Consider the following 20,278-nt stretch of genomic DNA (forward strand, 5'->3'; position numbering starts at 1 on the left):
GCTGGATTTTGTTGTTTTATTTTTCTTTGTCTTCATGATGGGCTTATTCCTAAGAAAGAAGATCTGTGAATGACCAGCAAGCAAAACATTGTCAAATGCCCACAGTAGAAACTAAACAAAAATGGAAGAGAGTTTACTTTAAAACTTTGCTGCTGTGGTGTTGATTAGAAAACTCAAAGGTGAAAAATGCCTGGGCTGTTTGGAGTTGCCTTTAGAAATGAATCTAATACAAAGCCCAAGAAAAAAATATTTCCCAAGTGCATGTTTCAGAGCATGATTATCTTCATAAGAAATTTTTGTTATCACTATACTTGGTCGAATTGGGATCTGGATACGCCTATGTACTTCCTGTAGTCAACAAAAGAAGAGCAGCTGCATTTACAGATATGCTTATTGATTGTTCCTAATCCAGTGAAGGTAAGAAATAACAGTATATTATTTTCAATTAGGCTAGCTGGTTAGATGCTTTTTTAATTCAGTAGAGAGCTGCTGCTGCTTTACATGAAGCAGTTGTAAGTAAAATGGTTTGAAAGAGGAAGGAGTATAAAGGACAATATTACAAAGGATTCTTGGTGCTGAGTGGACAATACCTGTATTAAATATATAAGATATATCTTATCTTATTAAATATATAAGAGGTATCTTATCTCTCTGAGTTAAAAGCAGCCATTTCTGCTCTTCTGGGTTGAAACTGTGGTTTTAATCTTAATCTTTCGATCTAAATTTGCTCTCTGTTGCTCTCTAGATAGAAAGGTCCTTAGTCTGTTCTAGGGCCATAGAGGTCCTTCTCTGAGGAAGAACCTGAAAATGCCTGAAAGAAACCTGGCTGCTTTCTTCTCTGCTTTGGCCCAGAAAATAACCACCTGTAAGAGTGTGGCATCAGCCCTATCTCTTCAAAGCAATCTATCAAGAGGGAAAGAAAAAACAAGCCCGTGCACTTCCACTGTGTGTGTGAGGTGGCAAGAGAGGAGTGAGTGAGTGAGCTTGTGTTGAGGGATAGGAAGACAGGATGTTTGCAGTTGAGATTTTGGGGTTTTTTTCTTTAATTCCCTCATCTTCCCTTTTGAAGAAGACAGTCATAGTTTCCATGGAAGAGTGATTATTTGAAAACCAATAGAATCATGTCATATGAGTCAGATAAAATCTTAAGTGTTTGAGAGAGAAGGACGGTTTTTGTCAGATTGCTTAAGGATAAGGGAGATTATTGTTGTGGTGATTTAATACTTTGCTTTTTGCTAGAAGTAAAAAGGTGATTTAATCTTACATTTTAAAAATTGTTTATTGCTCTAAAATGTCAAAGATCAGCAGAGATATCCAGTATGGAGGACATTTTTCTTTATTCCATTTGTATTGTAAAATAGAAATGGATAAACTACACTACATTCTGAAAGAAATGGTAGTGGCAGGTTGCTGTCAGGTCAGAAGCTGAAACTCTCAAGGAAATGGGAAATGCATAGTGGATTTTAAGGCTGCTGATTTGTGATTTTAAAAGTGTTTGGTTTTTTTTGGTTGTTTTTTTTTTTTTTTTTTTTGGTTTTGGTTTTTTTAGTTTACTAAAATGGAATTTGTTAGTAATGACTCTTACGATATTTTTCATGGTAATGCTTGAAGGCCAGAGAGCTCTGGAGCCTGGAATGCCAAGTATGTTCTTCCTCCCTGCTTCCTGACCCTCTGCTGTGTGCGACTGCTGCCGGCTTTGCAACCTTGTTTCTTGGAATATGCTTTGTCCAAGTGGAAGCAACAGCTCTGTTGTTTACAATATCCTTAGGACGTGGTGTGGTACAGCAGCCTGCAGGGAAGCACTTGGAGATGCCAGGGTCAGATACTGATGTGCAGTAAACTCTCTAGTGTTTGCTATCAAGAACCCTAGTAATCTGCTTTGCCTTTCTGCATTTTTCTGTGCTTTGATCAGAAAGTTTTCTTGATTTAAGTGTCTTAATTATGTGAAGACTCAGGATTTTTTTTTTTTACCTCACTTTTGGCATTTATACAGATGTGTTCTACAAGGCTAGGAAAGAATGAGGGGTTAATGTAGCCCTTAGTGTGCTGCATTAAGTAGATAATTCCTAGTGGAATACAGGAAAGAGGCTGTCAGATCTTTAAGAATATGGCAGAATGGCAGACAGGTTGTAAGAAGCAGTGCTTGATCGGGTGTCTATGCATCCTGCTTCAGCTCTTCTAAAATGTAAACGCAACTCCCCAAAGGAAGGTGACTCACTGAGTATCGGTGCTGCTGGTGTTGCTCCAGTTGTGTCCCTGCATTTCCCTGCAGAGGGGCCGTGGGTGCCATGGCCGGCCTGAGGCTCCGGGGGCTGGCAGCCTCCAAGCTTTACCAGCGCCGGCAGGATCGGCTGAGTGGCGCCGGGTCACTGCTGAGCAGCAGGACAGACACGGCAGCTGGGATTCCTGGGTATGTCTCCAAGAAGAAGGGAATGGTGTTGTTAAAGCATTTTCCAGGATTTGATAGATTTTCGGTTCTGGTGGTGGGGCTATTTTATTTAAAGTAAGAATTGTTGACACAGGGCCAGAGGGGATGAGGTCAGTTTGTTTTCATTTCCAAGTAGATTAAGAAGGAAAGAGCTTTCCTGATGAGAAAGCTTTCAGTTTTTAACAATAACAGGAAAGCAACAATGGAGAACCATTCCCATTTCAAGCTCTGTGCTAGACTGTTCAGAACCAGCATTAGTGCTTGTGTTGGTTTTGCATGGCCTGGTTTTTGGCGGGGGGGGGGGGGGGCACAGAGGTACCTTCTGTGAGAAGCTGGTAGAAGCTTCCAGCAGAGCCAGTTCCTGATGGCTCTGAAGATGGAGATGGCCAAGGCTGGGCCAGTTAGAACTATTGGTAATGCCTCTGTGATAACATATTGAAGAAGAAGATCAAAACAAAGTGGAGCACAGATTTTTCTAGCCAGAGAAGAGGAGGAGGTGAGAATACATGAGGGAAACACCATGGACACCAAAGTCACTGGAGAAGGAGCGGGAGAAGGGGCTTCAGGTGCTGGAGCTGAGATTCATCTGCAGCTTGTGGTGAGACCATGGTGTGAAGTAGCTGTGACCCTGCAGCCCATGGGGATCCACGGGGGATGCAGAGATCTACTCACAGCCCATGGGGGAGGTGCCCACGCTGGAGTGGGTGGATGCCTGGAGGAGGCTGTGATCTAGTGGGAGACCAGGTGGTGAGACTGGGCCCCTACTTGCAAGCTGGAGGAGGACTGCACCCCATGGAAGAGTGACCCATACCGCAACAGTTTAGGGAGGACTGCTGCTTGTGAGATTGGAACCACGTTGGAGAACTGTCTCCTGCGGGAAGGGACCCCATGGCGTAACAGAGGAATGACTTCTCTTACTGAGCAGTGGGAGAAACTGTGGGTGATGAACTGACCAAAACCACCATGCCCTGTGTCCCTGCACTCTCAGTGCGAAGGAGGGAGGTGTTGGGGGGGAAAAAGGTATTTCAAGGGTTTATTTTACTTCTTCTTATCCTCCGCTCACTTTTTTAGTAAGAAATTCACTTTATACCTCTAAGTTGAGCCTGTTAGCCCTTGGAGTGTTTTCTCCCAGTTCTTATCTCAGCTTATGAACCCTTTGTTTAATTTTTTTTTTTCCTCTGCCCAGCTGTGGCAGGGGAGGATGAGTGAGTGACTGTTTGGGTGCCTGGTGCTTAGCCAGTGTCAAACCATGACAGTGCTAGTAGTGCTGATGGTGAAGCATTTAGGCACTGTGGGAGTAAAAAAAGGGTGAAATGCAGTAATTTTTCAAAATGTTGATAAAATTCTATCATTCCTTGGGTTTTAGGGTTCAGTAGTCAATTCTTTACCTATACTGTTAACAGCGAGCTTGTTGATTTTAATTTTTGTAAATAACTCCCATCCAGCTTCAGAAACCGAAGCTTTCAATTGTAGCTGCTTCATGAGAACATGTAAACCAGAGCTTCTTAAATCTGTCCTGACAATTCCACTGCTTTATGTGTCATTACTTTTTCCATGCTTCACATTAAAATTTTACTCCTGAATTTTCCTTAGTTAATGTTGTGCAGGAGGTGAATTGTAGGTACACAGTTTGTGGTAATGGCCAAGCCTCATCCCCAGTGGGCCCAGCTGTGAGAAGCAGTGAGCAGCACTGACAGCAATGAGCCATGGAGTGCCCAGGGGCACTGACCAACCTCCAAAGGGAACAGAGGGCACACAGGGGCACTGCATGAACATGAGGGGATAAAAGGCTGGGCTAAAGAACAAGAAGGGCAGATGCCTGAAGCTTTCTGAAGTGCTGTGATGTCACTCTGTATGAGCAGATGCTTGAAGCCTTCTGAAGGGGTCTGGTGTTACTCTGGATGGGTTGAAGCTTTCTGAAATTGTGTTGTGGCTGTCTCAACTGCGATACGTGCCGCGGCAGTAAATTAGCAAGAGCTAAATCAAACTTAGTCTCTTGCATTTTGGGAGAACTGTGGGCTGCAACAGCAATATGGCATCTGAAGTCTGTGTCACTGGAGAGAGCAGTGAGCATCCAGGAGAGGTAATTTTCTTTTTCTAGAAGTCAGTTCTGAATTTGAGACTTTTCTTAGCAGGAAGTAGGCCTGATACTTACCTGGACATGAGGAATTAGTTTGGCCTCTCAATATGAATTGTGCATCCCTCACGAAAACCCTCCTTTTCCTGCTGTTTTCCTTTTAGCTAATAGCTCTTAGTTAGTTGGTAGTTTTTTTATTTTTCCTACAAGAAGCTATGGGTGTGAATGTATGAGAATTTAATGAGGAGGGGGGCTAACAAGGTGGTGAAAGAAATGGTGATGCCATTGAGTGGAGACAATGCTGGTCAGGAAAAGTAAGAAGCATGGAAGAGGCCCGTGAGAGGAAAGAAAAGCGCTGAAAAAGTAGATGTACAGGTAAATTGAGTACATTTTTCACATCATACTTCTTCAAGCAAAGTAAGCATAGAGCCTATATATTTTGGTTTTATTGAGCACAGTGCTGAAAACTTCAATCCCTTTGAGATGTTTCTCTCCTGAATTATTATATTTTATCCATGAGTTTTGAGCTAGTAATTTTTGCTTCTCCTTCTTGATAGACCTTGATGGTTTACGTCCTTTCTTCAGACAAAGAAGAGTAATCCAACAGTAGTGCTGCTGCTAGTTGGTGATAATTGATAAATACATGTGGGGAATGATCTGTGTTGTCAGTGCTGGTAAAGAAACATCACATTTAAGCTCCTTTGAGATAGTGGAAGTGAAGTAGAGAAAGCTCTAATGTGTGTAAGGAGTTATTTATCAAATAGACATTCTGGGTGAAGTGGTACATGCTTGATAATAAAAGGATGGTTTTCCTGTGTAAGAGGAGTAATTGATTTAAAACCTGTACATTTTTTTATGTTGCTGATATTTGCCTGGGCTGAGTGAACACTGCTACCTGTGTGTATTTATTGAGTAACTGGTCATGATTTACTGGCAAGTAAATGTCTTGGTTTTGAGAGGGACTCCCAAGTATCCATGGCATAGGACTTTTTTCTGTGTGACTACCAAGAGACTTTTGCTGCTAGTCTCAAAAGTCTGCCTGATTGCAGCATCCTGCAGGGCAAACACACGGACCTTGTACTGTGGCCTCAGCTGCAATATGTGCAATGTTTTTTTAACCCCTCCAATTTCTACTTAATTGCAAATTGCTGTTACTGGTAGGCGCAAGGAGAGATTTTTTTTTTTTCCATATTCTGACCATAAGTTGCATTTGTACATTTTTCTTAATTTTGGTTATCCCTGTTCTAAGTAAGAAAGAAAAATGTTTATTTCACTGAGAGTTTGGAGTCTACATGATCAAGGAAGATATACTGAGCGAAACACTATTCATTTCTTACTTAGTCAGTGAAAAAATACTTAGCATGAACTGAAAATTCAATGCAAGCATAAGAAGAAATGCTGAAAATGCTAAGCTATGCACATAGTTTGCCAAATGCACAACAAATCATACATTAAACAAATGGGAAATACTTTTTTCCAGAGTTTTATGACAAGTTTAATAATAACCAAACTAAAGAAGTTAATTCAGTCTGGGAAAGTTGTCTAGATAAGTCAATTGCAGCGAAGAGATTTTGGAATGATAAGGGTAGTTTGGGGCTGTTTTTCAGCAGTAGTTCATGAACTACTACCCTTCCTCTTTCTTCTGTCTTTGCATTAGTCATTATCTGTGAAATTAATCATAAAGTGTGGTATTGTCCCAGCAGATTTCATTTGTATCTTTGTCAACATTGAGGACTTTAAGCCACTAATGCTCAGCTGTGCTGTGGGGGTGGGAACCAGCCCTTCTCCTGGACTGCTGTCATTTTTTGTCTTGGCTGCTGCTGTCTGTGACACAAACAAGTGGTGATAGCTCTTCCAGTTTATTATATCTGTCTGTGCATTCATACTAGAAATGTAACCATATTGTGATATTTTCTGTATATTGCTCCTACTGGTAGACCAGAATGAGCAGGAAACACATTTTTAGGGTTCCCCAACATAGGTTTTGCTCTCTTGCTGCGGTTTGGTTAATGCCCTACATTCTTGTATCTCAAATTATTGTCTTGCTTTCTTTTTGTATTATCTGCAAGGTTTTGGGTCACTATTAAAGCAATTCTTCATTCAGCATTGTGATGGAAAACTCTGTGTGACACTAAAACCAAAAAGGTTTTGAAACCAATTAAAAAAACTTTTTTTTTTTTTTTTTTTTGACTGGGCTTTTCTGACAGAAGCACTCCTGCAGTTCCTTTCCTTCTGAGGCAAAATCTGAGACTGTTCATCTGTTCTCCTGATTGTCCAGTTGTCTGGTTCATTTTGTCTTGTAGCCATGTTTAAGATAATGAAATCTGCAAATGTGATGGTGAAAGCTGGAGCTCCTCTTCTAATCTCTTAGCAGTGAAATTATTGTATTTGCTTCTTTTTCCTTAATCTGTCACCAGTGGTAGATCCCTGTGAACAAATTTTTTCAAACAGGGGTAATATTGACTTCAGTGATAGAAGGAGGTAAAATGCTTTCAAATATTCCAGTAGTGTTTGTACCTGTGGCACAGAATGGGTTTCCTAGATAATGTCCACTTCTTTTAAAGGAGGAATTTTTGTTTCTCTCTTTTTTGTTCCTTTTTTTTTCCCTCATTTGGGACCTATGCTGGTACTTTATAGTAAATATTTCTGAGAAGTTAAAGCACGAGAATTCTAGTTATAATGGTAAAAACATAACTTCTGTAAATCAGGTACTTTGTCAAACATAATTTGTTAAAGATACAGCACATAATGATGAAAGATTGGGAAAAGCATTGTTTCAACGCTGGTATTTTTTGGGATTGTTCAGGACAGGATAACTTCAGGATGCTGATCTCATAGTGTTTTAACAGCCTTTCCTGTCTTTGTGTCACCAGCTTATTGTTAAAACAGAGGAAGATTCTCTATTTTACTGAATAGCAAAAAATCAATGAGCAAACAGAATAGAAGAAGTACTTTATATTGGGGACTGTCTTTTGTGGGAAAGATTGGGTGTAAATATCTGATGAGTGGCACAGCAAGTCAAACTTTTGAAAAGGATGGTTGTGGTGTTACTCTTCCTTCCTCCATGCTGCCAGCAGAAGTGCTTTTGCAGTAGTATAGCAAACTGAACCATAAAATTGCTGTGAATTAGCAAGGTGCTCCCTCTTCCTTCCAGCTTTGGTTAATTTTAACCTTGAGCTAGTTGAAAAAATGCTTGGTTTTGTATAAACAAGAGGGCACACAGGGGTGTGTACTCGGGGGAAATTAAGAAATTGGCAAATGTTGAAGTAAAACCTTTGAATAAATGCAAAGTCATATCTTTAGGGCAATGCTGAAGTGACAAATTGTAGCTTGAGTGCAAAACAATAAAATGTCTTAAGTGAAAATGGATGCAGAGTTATAAGTGGAAAAAGAGCAAGGGTGCAAAGCTCTCGGTGTGGATTGTCAAAGAGCTGCAGCTGCTGGTTTGCGTTACAGGAGATCCATGGTGGGAGCTGATGTGGTTCACTTGACTTCTGGTAGTCTGGCTCTTCCCAAAAGTTTCAGTTGAGTTTTAGCTGAAGCAGAGAACTGAGTTGTTATTTTTTATACTAGTTCTTTCATTTATATTTTCATGGACTAATAGTTTCTCTCATCTGCATAATGAGTCACACTCATTAGCTCGCTTGTGTGGACAGCTCAGATTGTGTCATGATCATCTTTCTTATGCCTTTGAGGAAATCTTGTCAGCAGCAGCATCAACATCAGAGGAGTCCCTGTGTCCTCATTATCTTTCTTATCAAGACAGCAGTGGGACTTGTGTGGGAATCCCTCCTGGTGTGTCTGGTGTGCAGTGTCCCAGCTGCACTGCATTTCAGTGTCTGGTGTGCAGTGTCCCAGCTGCACTGCATTTCAGTGTCTGGTGTGCAGTGTCCCAGCTGCACTGCATTTCAGTGTCTGGTGTGCAGTGTCCCAGCTGCACTGCATTTCATGCAGGAACGTGGCTGTGCAGGTTGCAGGCTGTAGTTGTTGTGAAATGCCATTGTGTGCCAATGTTGATATTGGCACTGGCGAGTCCCTTTGGAGAAAGAAAAAAGGAAGAAAATTAGGGTTTTTAAAATGTTGACTTCTTATTTATAAAGGAAAACACCCAACAAACACAACATAAGATGGTGCTTTGCTCTTAGTGTCTAGTGTGTAATACTTGCTGGTTTGCCTGGGTTTTTCTCCTAGAGGAGATTTTTCACTATGATGATAGCAGTCTTTATTAATCTTGGCTGTTGGCTAGCTCAAGTCTTGGAATTTGGGAACTGAATTCTTTCAACAGGGAAAAAGTACTTGAAGTGAAGATTGTATTTTCAAGTCCTGGTACAGATTTGTGTGGTGCAGCTGGAAGAGTGGTGACTAAAAACCAAACCAATAAGGTGTTGGCTTTGCTGCAAACACTGATGTTTTTGTGCTGACCTATTCCCTTGGCCCTGTGTCAGGATAAAAAATATTTCTTTAACCTATGATCTCTAGTTTATGAAATTACAGGATTTCTTCTTGTCCATAATTCCAATCCATGTCTGGTTTTTTTACGTATCCTTTGTACTGCAAGAAGGAAACAAGTTGTAACAAATTTTTGCTAAATTGGTACTCCATTCTTGAGACTATTGTGGTCTGTCTTGGTTTTTGCCTCCTTTGGAATTGCAGTGTAGAAAGAAAGTCTGGTTTGACTGAGGGGTTGCTCTAGGTCACAGCCTAGGATGTGCCCTAGGTGTCCCCTCTGCAGAGGGGAGACACTTGGCTCAGCTCAGCCAGGGAATCAGGGCTGGTTGTGCTGCCTCAGGAGTGTGAGGCTGCTCCCTGCTCATTCCAGTTGTGCTCAGGGCATGAAGCCCTGGAATACAGACATTGGCCTGGTTTTGCGGGGGATGTCTCTGACCAGAGGAAAGGGAATCTTCTGCTCCTGGAAAAATTTATTGAATCACTGTTTTCCATGAAGAGATGGGGAAAGTAACATGTTGGGCTGTTGAGTAACACAAACAATGGAAAATCAGTTCAGACTAACTTTGAATCTAAAAAGAGAAAAGAGCTTAGTAAGACAAGCTATCTTTCATTTTATGCATACATTACCTACCTCAGGAAAAGTACTATACAAATAGTTTGGAGATTTTTTTTTTAAATGGTGGCAGTTTTTTATACTTCCACCTATTCCAATCATGGAATTCAAAAGGTGTTCAGAAGGCATAAAATAGTTTTTCTGTATCTAAAAATGTAATAATATTGAGGTTTTATACTATTGAATAGTCTGGTGGTTAAAAGAAAGATCACACTGCAACATGAAACTGAGATGTATCTTATAATTTTTCCCTCCTAGTTTGCACACATGATAGACATTTTTAAATTGCATTAACTTAGATTAGCACACTGGCAAGCATGAAAATTTTGTGGAAGAGATTAGCATGATTCCTTATTTTAGGGTAGATCGAGGAAATATTCTCTATGTGATTTCTAAGTGTGGCTTGGGCAGGAGGGGTGGGTTTAGCCTCATGTTCTGAGGGAATGAAGCTGAGACATTGGCCAAGCCAGCTAGAGGAACTTCTCCCTGCCCATAGCTTTGTAATGCTTTGACAGTTTGAACTAATTTGTCAGAAGGACAGGGGATCGTAGAGGGGGAAATGCTTTGTTACTGTGACAGTGAAGGGGAGAGTGCAGTGGGATATCAGTGCTTATTACATATCAGAAGATTCATGTCCTGAGAAGGCCCAAGAAGTCAAGGTCATTAGGTTTGCTGGTCTCCAAACTGCTGGTTTGTGAAAAATTGTGGGTGTTTGCTATGAGCTATTAGCAGGGTGATGTAATGGGGTGAAATATTGGTGAAGTAGCCAAAAGTGTGCAATAGGTACATCTGCTACTTGACCTCATCTGCCACATATGAGTTGTCAGAACCTTATGTCAGTGACTCATTAACTCATTGATTTTTCTTTTTCCATGTAAAAGGGAGTTTAAAGCAGCTGGAATGTTGTGTTTATGAATGTTCTTACTCTTGTCTTTATTCCAGTAATATGTCTGATGCTCTGGCAAATGCCGTGTGCGAGCGCTGCCAGGCGCGGTTCGATCCCGCAGAGAGGATTGTGAACAGCAATGGGGAGCTCTATCACGAGAGCTGCTTTGTCTGTGCTCAGTGCTTCCGGCAGTTCCCAGAGGGACTCTTCTATGAGGTGGGTTCTCAGGCTGGTGAGAAGAGAAGAGAAATAGCTCTGGTAAAATGCAAGGAATTTTCAGCTTTCTTGCGTGTTTAATTTCTTAGCCCTAAATAATTGTTGCCATTTTTTGAGGAGCTTCCAAGTTAATTTCCCTCTTTTTCTTCTCATGTATTCCTTCGGTAACAGCAAAAGCTGCTCTTTGGGTAAGACATTTCAAAAAGAAAATAGTGTTTTGTTAATCATCACAGAATGACAAAATGGTTTGGGTTGGAAGGGACCTTACAAATCATCACATTCCAAACCCTGCAATGAGCAGGGCCACTTTCCATTGGACCAGGTTGCTCAAAGCACTGTCTAACCTGGCCTTAATATTTAATTAGACATAAGTAATTTTTTTGTCTTTATTTTTAGACATACTGTACCAAACTGTTCCAGTTGGGCAGCTGAAATACGTGAACCCATTTAAAAGCTAGGCTGAATTTTTTTTTACAGAATATGCACAAGTACATATTTTGAATGACACATTGTTTTAAACTTGATGTATTTTATTTTGATGTGAGTTTTAGCCTTGTGTAGGAGGAATAGTAGTTCTGAACTAAACTAAAGCAAAAATGAAATTAAAAGCAACTATAAGAAAGGGATTGGGGTATTCTTCAGGATTTTTACTGTCTTGTAGCATCATTGCTATTAATGTAGCTGTGCAAATTCACCATGAGGGTGAAGCCGTATGTGGATATTTCTTTAATGAGAGCCTTTAGGAGTTGAAAAACAGGTGTGTAGGGGCTAGAACTGGAAAATGTGACTGACCTTGACTAAATGGTCAATCAATAGAAAATCATGCTGAACTGTCAAGATGTAAAAGTAGTTCACTTATTCATGAGGGCTCCTTCTCTCTTGTTTACAGTTTGAAGGTAGGAAGTACTGTGAGCATGACTTCCAGATGCTGTTTGCTCCTTGCTGCGGGGAATGTGGTAAGAAGTGGCAAATATCAACACCAGGGCTGTGCAAAGCTCGCAGCATTGCTGGGACATCCGGCCTTGGGCTGGGATTGTTGGGGTTGTTTTAAGGAGTCAGGAGCTCTGGGTGAGAACAAAGCAGTGATTTTGGGTTGTTCTGGTTGTGGGAATAATTTGGAGTTTTTTCAAGTTAGACTGTAATAGTAATTTTGAAATTAAAGTGGAAGGACTGTAAAGGATAGTAGATTTTGATAAGACTGTTTTCTTCATGCATCTCCTGGTTTCCTTTTGCAGGTGAGTTCATTACTGGACGTGTTATCAAGGCAATGAACAACAACTGGCACCCAGAATGTTTCCGCTGTGAGCTCTGCGATATAACCCTTGCTGACCTGGGTTTTGTGAAGAATGCTGGCAGGTAGGATGGAGCAGGAGGTCAGAAAGTTTTATCAGTATATTATTGATAAAGCTGTGAGATGCTGAGGGTGGTCAGTTAGTTTTACACTGAGAAGGAAAGCTTGAAAACGTACAGAAGAAACTTTAGGAATAACTTGTTAGGTGAGAAGTTCTTCATCCAGTGAAACACATTCTTGTTTCCAACAAGAAACTCAAATTTTAGTGGCTAGTAAATGTGTTTTGGAAGAGAAAGGGATTTCAGGCAGAAGACAGCTTTCAGGGATTTCAGGCAGAAGGCTGCATAACAAATGAGAAAAAGGGATTATGTGATCTCAGGCAGGCTGTTTATCAAGTAAGCTGCTGAGCAGGAAATCAAGATGTAGCAAAAGGCCAAAAGAATAACACAATGATTACAGCAAAGTCTTTTCAGCCTGTGATTCCACTAGTCTTCAGAAATCATTTGTTTTAAATGCAAAAATACAAAAATGAATCCTAGAGGTCGATTAATGCATTTAATTCAGAAATAAGAAATAAAAATACAAAAGAGAGCTTATACAAAAGCATACCATTATAAGAAAATAAAACAATCCAGCAGTTAGCAGACAGTGTTGCACAATTCAGAGTTAATTTTAGACTTTCATATGTTATGAGCAAAGCCTAGTAGTTTCCTAGAGTTTATATTTTCACTGACTAAATGGTGAAGGAAGGAAGAAAAGGTCATATACTTCTATCTGTCCAGCAGGGAGTCCTCTCAAGTCCCTCTTCTTTTTCATACTGCATGCAGCCTCTGTGCCTTAGTTTTTGAGCAGGGCAAAATTGATTTTCTTTTGGCATCTCATCTTGCTAGAATGGGCTGTTGGAATAGCACTTAGGGTGTTTTGGGGAAGCAGTCAGGATAAAAGCAGTTCAAGCAAGATAAAGTATGTTTGATTTTGTAATTTGTGGACCAAATCTAAAATGGTAAGGAACTTGTTCCCAAAAGCATAGCAAAAAGAGGTGTGTGAATCTCTGTAACAATATATTTCACCTGCCACATGGTTTCCTATAATATTTATATCCATAGTATTGAAGCAGTCTTTTACTAAATGTTACTGGAAATTCTTGTGTTCTTTTTTTTTCCCTTTTCATTGTACCTGGTCTACCCTAGTCTGCCTGTCACTTCCAGGCATATTCTGCTGGATGCAATTGTTATCAGTGAGAATAAAGATAATCCCTTCTTTATCCATAGTGAAGGAATAAGTCACAAAAAAGAACTGTAAACCATCTTAAAGCTAGGAATCTTTTCTGTCTGAATTCCTGTCCAGGCTGGGTTAGTTGCTTCATTCTGGTCTCTTTTCTTTTTCTTGACACCATTTAGTGCCAATTTTCTCTCTATTACACATAAACGCTTTGAATTCAGAGACTTGAACAAGATGTGCAAATGTGGAGGTTTTTTCATCAGGCAGGTCTATCTCAGGAGTGGATCTCTACTGCTGGCACAATGTGAAATTTTAAATAAGGCTGTATGCGTTGTGCAGAGGAAGTACTGAGTGCTTTGGGAATTAAGTTCTTTGAAAAAAAATTAATACATGGGTCCATTTCCCTCAATGTCCCCTTCCCTATTCCTAAGTGCTCAACCCTCAGTTTCATTCCTTGGAAACCAGAAGATCTGTCCTTCTCTTTGCAGTTTCAGCAATACAAACACACGTGTTCTCTGTGGTCGAGGGTTTCTTGTTAATGGCAGTCCCATAAAAACAACAGAACTTCCCTTCTCAGGATGAGTTTGGCTCTCGTTGGACTGTCTTGCTGCATATTTGTGCTCTCAGCTGATTTTGGTGGAAGAGAGTGTTCTTAAGATGAAGCACTGACACTGACAAGAGTCATGTTCACAGTTCAGATTTAGCACTTAGTGAGCTTTCATTTGTCTTACCCTCATATGTTTGAGGCAACATTATGGTCTTTTTAATACAAAACAGATTGCACAATGCCTCACGGAATTTCTCAGCTACAAAAAAATACATGATGGGGTCGAAGGCCCCGTTGAGGCTGGTGAGGCAGGAGGTGATGCGGTTGCTGAGGGCCAGGAGACGCTGTGTTTCACAGGAAGCTTTGGTCCCGTTGTAATGGAGAATATAAATGTAGCGATTGACGTGGTAAGGTACAAAGCAAATTAGAAAGATCATCAAGACCATGATGATCATTTTGACAGCTTTTTCCTTCAGGTGTTTCTCAACTCTGTTCCCACTCTTCAGGCTCTGGATGATGAGTAAGTAGCAAGTCACAGTAGTAATAAAGGGGAAGGTGAATGCCACTGCTAAGGACACGAGGGCGTGGCGTGAGGCCTTTTCTCTGTAGAGCTGCAGGCAGACAGTTGTGTTTTTCATCTGGACCGTCTGCACACTGAGCAGCAGAGGTGCCATTGCCACACCAACGATGACCCACAGAAAGACACATGCCACGTGGGCATAGCGGGACCTGCGGAGCTTGATGGACTTCACAGGGTGCACAATGGCCAGGAAACGGTCAACGCTGATGCACATCAGGAAGTAGATACTGGCATACATGTTGAGGTAAAAAAGGAAGCCGGTGAGTCTGCATGGGATCTCACCAAATGGCCAATGGTTACCAGAAAAATGGTACACCAGCCGTGTGGGGAGAACCAGCACAAAGGACAGGTCAGCCACAGCAAGGTGCATCAGGAAAATGTTGGCAGGTGTGCCTGACTTTTGGTCCCGGATGAAAAGCCAAAGAGCCAGGGCATTGCCAGCAAAAGCCAGGATGAAGTCCAGAAAGTAGAAAGTGGCAAAAATCATATTCTCAAGGTGTGTCTCTTTGCCACATTGCTCTGATGTTTCCAAACTGAAATTTGATTGATTTGAGCAGTTGAAGAGTAGGCTTGAAGCTGCAGGCCCATTCATTTTCCCCCACAGTTCTGAAGAAGAAAAAGCCCTAAATGTGAAAGAATTAAGACATTATATTACTGAAGAGCCTGGATTTGTGGAAAACAAAACAAAACAAAACAAAACAAAAAAAGAAAACCCAAAAAAAAAACCCCTGAAAGACTGAAAAACCCATGTATGAAAGTCAGCAATGTCTCCTGTTTGCTAGCATCGGTGTTTGGTATGACAGGTCAGTCTGAATTTAAAGGTTACATTAGAATTCTGAATACCCTCTGCTCTGCTGGGTTTACCAGAGCAGTAATTCCTGTGGAAGGAACCCCAGTGAAGAGCTGCCTAGCTGGTGATGAGCTTGTCTCCAGCCCATGCTGAGGTCAGTTTTACAACCAGGTAGTGAGATGCTTGTGTGTCTGGTTAAGAGGAGTAGGAGTGAGTTCTGTATATCTAACTCAAAAGTACTTTGCATGTTTCAGTCTGAAAGCCTGATTTAGGACTAAGGAGTTCCTCATGAGTCAGCTTTTCTGAGCACAAGTATCTGTTGTAAGGTGATCCAGCTTAGAATATCTGTCTTGTTTTTAAAAGAGATAAAAGATAGATCAAGTATTGCTGTTATTTAAAAAAAACACAGGGTTCCTGAAAACCTTTGAGCATTATTTTCAAGTCCTGTGTTTAAGGCAAATGCACCTAGTTCCAATATAGGAGGAAACTTTTCAGATAGGTAGCAACATCTCTTTTGACACTGAACTGACCCAGGGAAGATTTTAAATAATGCCCATGCTGTCAGTCACCTCTCAAAAGTGTCATCCTTTCCTGCAGATTTATCTTCCACCATAGCTCTCTCTTTTCCTGCCTCAAAAGCCTGAGCTCCACTGTAGCTTATCCAGGGCCTTTTCCAAGTAGAAGCTTAGCAAAACTGGCTTAGCTTTGCCAGTCTCTGTTTGCAGTGTCCTGAACAGCATCAAGAAGTGTGATAGGGTTTTCTGAGCACCTCCCCATGGCTTTTTATACATTGCTTGTGTGTGGGTATAGGTGGTAGGGAAATGCAGGTGGTGTGAAATTCCAGCATTGTCTCTATTACTTGAATTCCTCAGAAGTGTTACAGTCTGTGCAGCAGTACCTCTATTTTGCTCTCCCTTGAATTTTGTACTGACTGACCATTTCTCCATAATACTCAATGCATCTTTTAATACATCCATTATGCACTGTGTCCAGCTCCCCTACAGATCTCATTGTTCAGATGCCTAAAAATATTGGGATCATAGAGAACTGAAATGGATTAAGGTCAAACAAATATATTGGAAAATGTAAGAAAGCTCCCAGGTAATTAATATCTTCAGTTTGGCTGCTGTTACTTCCAGGTGAACAGAAAACTGGAATAACTGGAGATTAATGTTCTGGGAGATCCAGAACATTAATTCTGTTTGGTTCACAGTTGAAGAGACAAAGTCAACAGCAGGGAGATTGGATGAAATTCAGAAATTGGAAGTTCTTCCTGTGGCCACAGAGGGCCCTTCTTACTTCATGCATTGCTGGATACCCTTCTGGATTTGAGTAGTTATAACAAGTTGCTATCTTGCCATTACTTGCAATTGCATGTGCAAGGAAGACTGTACAGTCCTTTTGTTCTTTTCTGTAAAAATACTTGTGAAATTGTGCTTTTACATACAAGGAAAATGCCCTGGTGATTTTTTTTTTTTTTTTGTGTATGAAGGTTGCAAGTTTACAGAGGAGACCACAGGTTTTTTGTTTATATTATTCATTTGTCCCTTACAAAGTAAAACCTGCAAGTATTCTTGAACCCAAGAGTTTAAAATTTGTATGGGGTAGTAACATTGACTCACATACTTGTCCTCCTTGGATGGAATTAGTTTAAATATGTATTTTTCTGTTGCATACCAAAAGAGAAACACATGAGACTGTGCCTTTTTACTGGCTGTTAATTTATGATGGTGCTTATCACCTCATGTTCTAGCTATTAACCCTTTTTTTTTCATGTCAGGCCCATTGTTTAATTATGCTTTTCATCTGTAAAAAGTGTAAATCAGGTGACCTTGTGTACACACCTGCTCAGGATAGTCTTATGGCTAAATGTTGCTCTATCCATGGTTGTGACACCTGAGCAAGCAGTAAACACTGGCTTGGAGCAGCTGAAAAAGCAGAAACCAGGGTTATCTGATGGAACAGACTGGGATGGCTCCTGTCTTATTGATAGTGCTTTAAATCAGTTCCCAAAGTGAAGGAGTAAGCAGACTTTTCCCTGTTTACAAGCTAATTATTAGGGGTTACACTAACCGATTCATTTGAGTTGATTTCCTGAGGCAGATCTTGGAAATTCAGATTCAGCTGAGTGTCAGTGCCAGACTTAGAACAGGCAACACTTCAAAACTGAGAGTTTTATCCTCACTGATGACAGCACTGAGTCTGCTATGGATTCCTGTACGGGTGTGCTTTCAGTGCAGAATGCTGTGGGTTGGAGTAGAAAGGAGAATGTCAGAGCTATCTGGAAGCCCAGTATGTCAGTGTCAGGAAGAGAGAGGCTTAGAACTGATGATAAAATTGAAATAGATTCAGTCTTTGCAAATGACAGCCTTCATAGGAGAGCTGCTGTTATCTAATTTACTTTTTAGAGCAAGGTGAAGTAAGATGTTATTCATTGTCTGGTTAGAAGTTATAGAAAAAGGAAGTGGCTCTCTTTCTAATTTTGCTTATGTTTTAAGTTAAAAGTAAATTTTAATTACAGCTTTAATTTTTTTTTTTGTAGTTCTAGTTAATGGGTGAAAATAGTGGTGTAGCACTTGAGTAGGTTCAGAAAAAAGCCAACATGTCACTAGAATTAATTGTTGGGCTTATTTTTAGGCCTTACATGTTTTCAACAGAATTCTACAGCTTTAGATAAGTAATAATTCTCTGACAGTGTGTTCTCTAGAAGGTGTTGAAAGCCCTTTGCAGTTATTTGCAATTCCACTCCTATTCTCCTTGGGTTTATCCTATAAATTTTAAATAAATGTGTTTAGTGTTTTTATGCTTACTGACAAAGCACTGGGATTCCTATAGTCTGTATAAATGCTAAGAGCAAACTAGAAACCTTCACAAATGACCTAGAATGTGTAGTCTGTGTTTAAGCTATATGGTGCAAGAGGCTGTCATTCCACAGACAGAAAACTCCTTTAGGAGTCTGGCTCATTATCCAATAATTTCTGCTTGGACTGCACTCTTGATGTTGTGTGAATATTTAGTGATTTACGTATTGCTGAACAGAGCACTGTTCTGGAATGAGCCATTATCCCAGGCCTCCCAGGGCTGAGCTGAAATGGGGATGTCACTGCTCATTTGAAATACATGCACACTGGCCATATTTCATGCCCTGTTTCTCTTCTGCTCAGAAGCAAGAGAACAATCCACAAGGCTGTCAGTACAGACATAACGCAGTCACTCTTTCAGCAGATGCTCTGTCTGTCATTAATGAAAGAACTAGCAGGAGAAATCTTTAGCTCTTTGTACACAGTTACCTGGCTAGTTGGGAGCTTTTGTTTGCCCACTGCAGATAAACTGACCTGTATGTTAGAGTTTGTGGTAGGTATCAGAAATTCCTGATCTTGCCTTCAGCTAGAGCAGTTTTTGATGTGGTTATAGTGGTTTGTGTGTTTTTATGATTATGACTTTAGTGTCTTGTCAAATCAAGAGTTTTCTATCTTTCACTCAAAGTACTCTTCATTAGAGATAGTCAATTTCTGACTGAAATTTTTCTCCTGAAAATCACTCTCTGCTGAGCCTGTATTTCATCTGAAATACTTGGTTATTGTGAGCATCAGTGTCAGAGAGCACTAGACATGCCGTACATTAGGTAAAAAAGTTTGAAAACCTTTTTTGTTTTGAAGGAGTGACATAAAGACGAGGAAATTATTTGAAGTTCAGAAAATGCTGCCTATTCTTAGATTCAGACATTTCCATTATATTTATCCACCTTGGTATGTGTTCTGCTCCTTATTGGCACCAGCTAAAACTAATGCCGTTTGGAAAGCTCCTAAAAAAAAAGCTCCTAAAGCTCCTACTAACAAAAGTTGGTCTCTTACCTCTTTACAATGCCGTCCTGTGGGTGCAGTATAGGGTCCTTTGGGGGAATATCTCAATGAACTCCTTCTGATGACAGCAAACTAGGTAGAAACAGCAGAGCAAACAAGATGATTCCAAGAGAATGCAGAGTTGCTGAGAGCAGAGAGGGGAGCCCCTCTATATAGTGTCCTCCTCGCTGTGATAGCACATTATCAGCTCAGTCACACAACAGAGCAGGGGACAGGACACCCCAGCACTGAGGAGCAGTCTTCATCCCAGCTGAGCTCTTGGCACTGGGGCTGCTGGTATAGATATGAGTATCCTGCATGAATATGCCAGTGTTCCTGGTGCTTACTGAAGGCTGCTACTGAACCTCCAGCCCTAAACACAGAATCCTTGGAGTCCCCTGATTATTTTAGGAGGGTGGAGAGATGCATTGTTTGGGGGAAATCTAGTATTAACAGACACAACAGGACACTTCAGAATGGGATAATTCCATAATGGTGGGAAGGGGGAGGGGGAGAGGGTTAGGGAGAGGGGAGGCTGCTATGGTAACAGCTTAGCCTGTCCAGCACTTCCCCTTGCTTCCAATAGAGAGGGTCTGTGGGAGGGCAGAGGGTTTGTGAGTGGGGAGGGGGGGTTGATAATGGTTTATCAGTGCAAATGGCTGAAGGCATCTCATTCAGCTGAATGAGAGGGGTCTCTTTCAGGACTCTTGCTTTGGGGTCCCCATGTCCAGCCCTGTATAATTACTCTGCATTTGACAGTGCTGAGTAAAATTGATGCCTTTATGCTGAGATGAGCACAGCTGTGTGTTTCCTTATAATGGGGTGCTGTCTGCTTTTTCTGGACTCTGTCTGGGCGGACAGTACTTCCAGCCCTGGGCAGAGACACTTGCTGACAGAAGGACTCAGATTTGGAGAGAATAATAATGATACTTAGCACTTAGACAGACACCTGCCAGCTGAGAGTCATAAATGTTTGAGGCCTCACAACAACATGTGTTGTATTCTTATCCTCATTTCACATATCTAAGGGTAAGTAATTCATCAGGGCGGAATTTTGGAAGGAGCCCCGTGAAGAACCAGCTACTTAATCCATAAACCTGCCCTTTCCATTTGAACTTTTTCTTTTGTCTGATGTATTCTGACAATGACTTGTAAATCTCAGTGAGTGTTTGACATAGTGATACAGTGAAAGGAATGAAGCAGACTTGTTTGTTTTGGGACAAAGCAACCCACAGAAGTCATTCTCTGTCATTTGTCTTTTACTATAAATTCTTCCCAGCCCACAGTGTTGCAGCTAGAGGGATAGATAATAGGCAAGAGCTTCTCCTCAGAGCTCTG

General features: G+C 40.9%; 2 protein-coding genes across 4 annotated transcripts in view; one reads left to right on the top strand and one right to left on the bottom strand.

Moving 5' to 3' along the window:
• Nucleotides 1–20,278, top strand: part of LIMS2 (LIM zinc finger domain containing 2) — a 50,913-nt gene that overhangs the window by 3,173 nt on the left and 27,462 nt on the right. For 2 of the 3 annotated variants that reach the window (XM_053986682.1, XM_053986681.1), the window contains exons 2-4: nucleotides 10,510–10,669; nucleotides 11,559–11,625; nucleotides 11,905–12,025. In XM_053986682.1, the coding sequence (XP_053842657.1) occupies nucleotides 10,510–10,669; nucleotides 11,559–11,625; nucleotides 11,905–12,025 (348 nt within the window). Of the gene's footprint in view, nucleotides 1–380; nucleotides 418–10,509; nucleotides 10,670–11,558; nucleotides 11,626–11,904; nucleotides 12,026–20,278 lie in introns of those variants that run through there. The other variant, XM_053986683.1, reaches the window with a different exon arrangement.
• On the bottom strand, nucleotides 12,513–14,909 carry GPR17 (G protein-coupled receptor 17). Its single transcript, XM_053986679.1, has one exon. The coding sequence runs from the start codon at nucleotides 14,898–14,900 to the stop codon at nucleotides 13,869–13,871; it is 1,032 nt and encodes a 343-aa protein (XP_053842654.1). The 5' UTR covers nucleotides 14,901–14,909; the 3' UTR covers nucleotides 12,513–13,868.

Source organism: Vidua macroura, chromosome 10 (genome assembly GCF_024509145.1).
Source record: "Vidua macroura isolate BioBank_ID:100142 chromosome 10, ASM2450914v1, whole genome shotgun sequence".
NCBI lineage: Eukaryota > Metazoa > Chordata > Aves > Passeriformes > Viduidae > Vidua > Vidua macroura.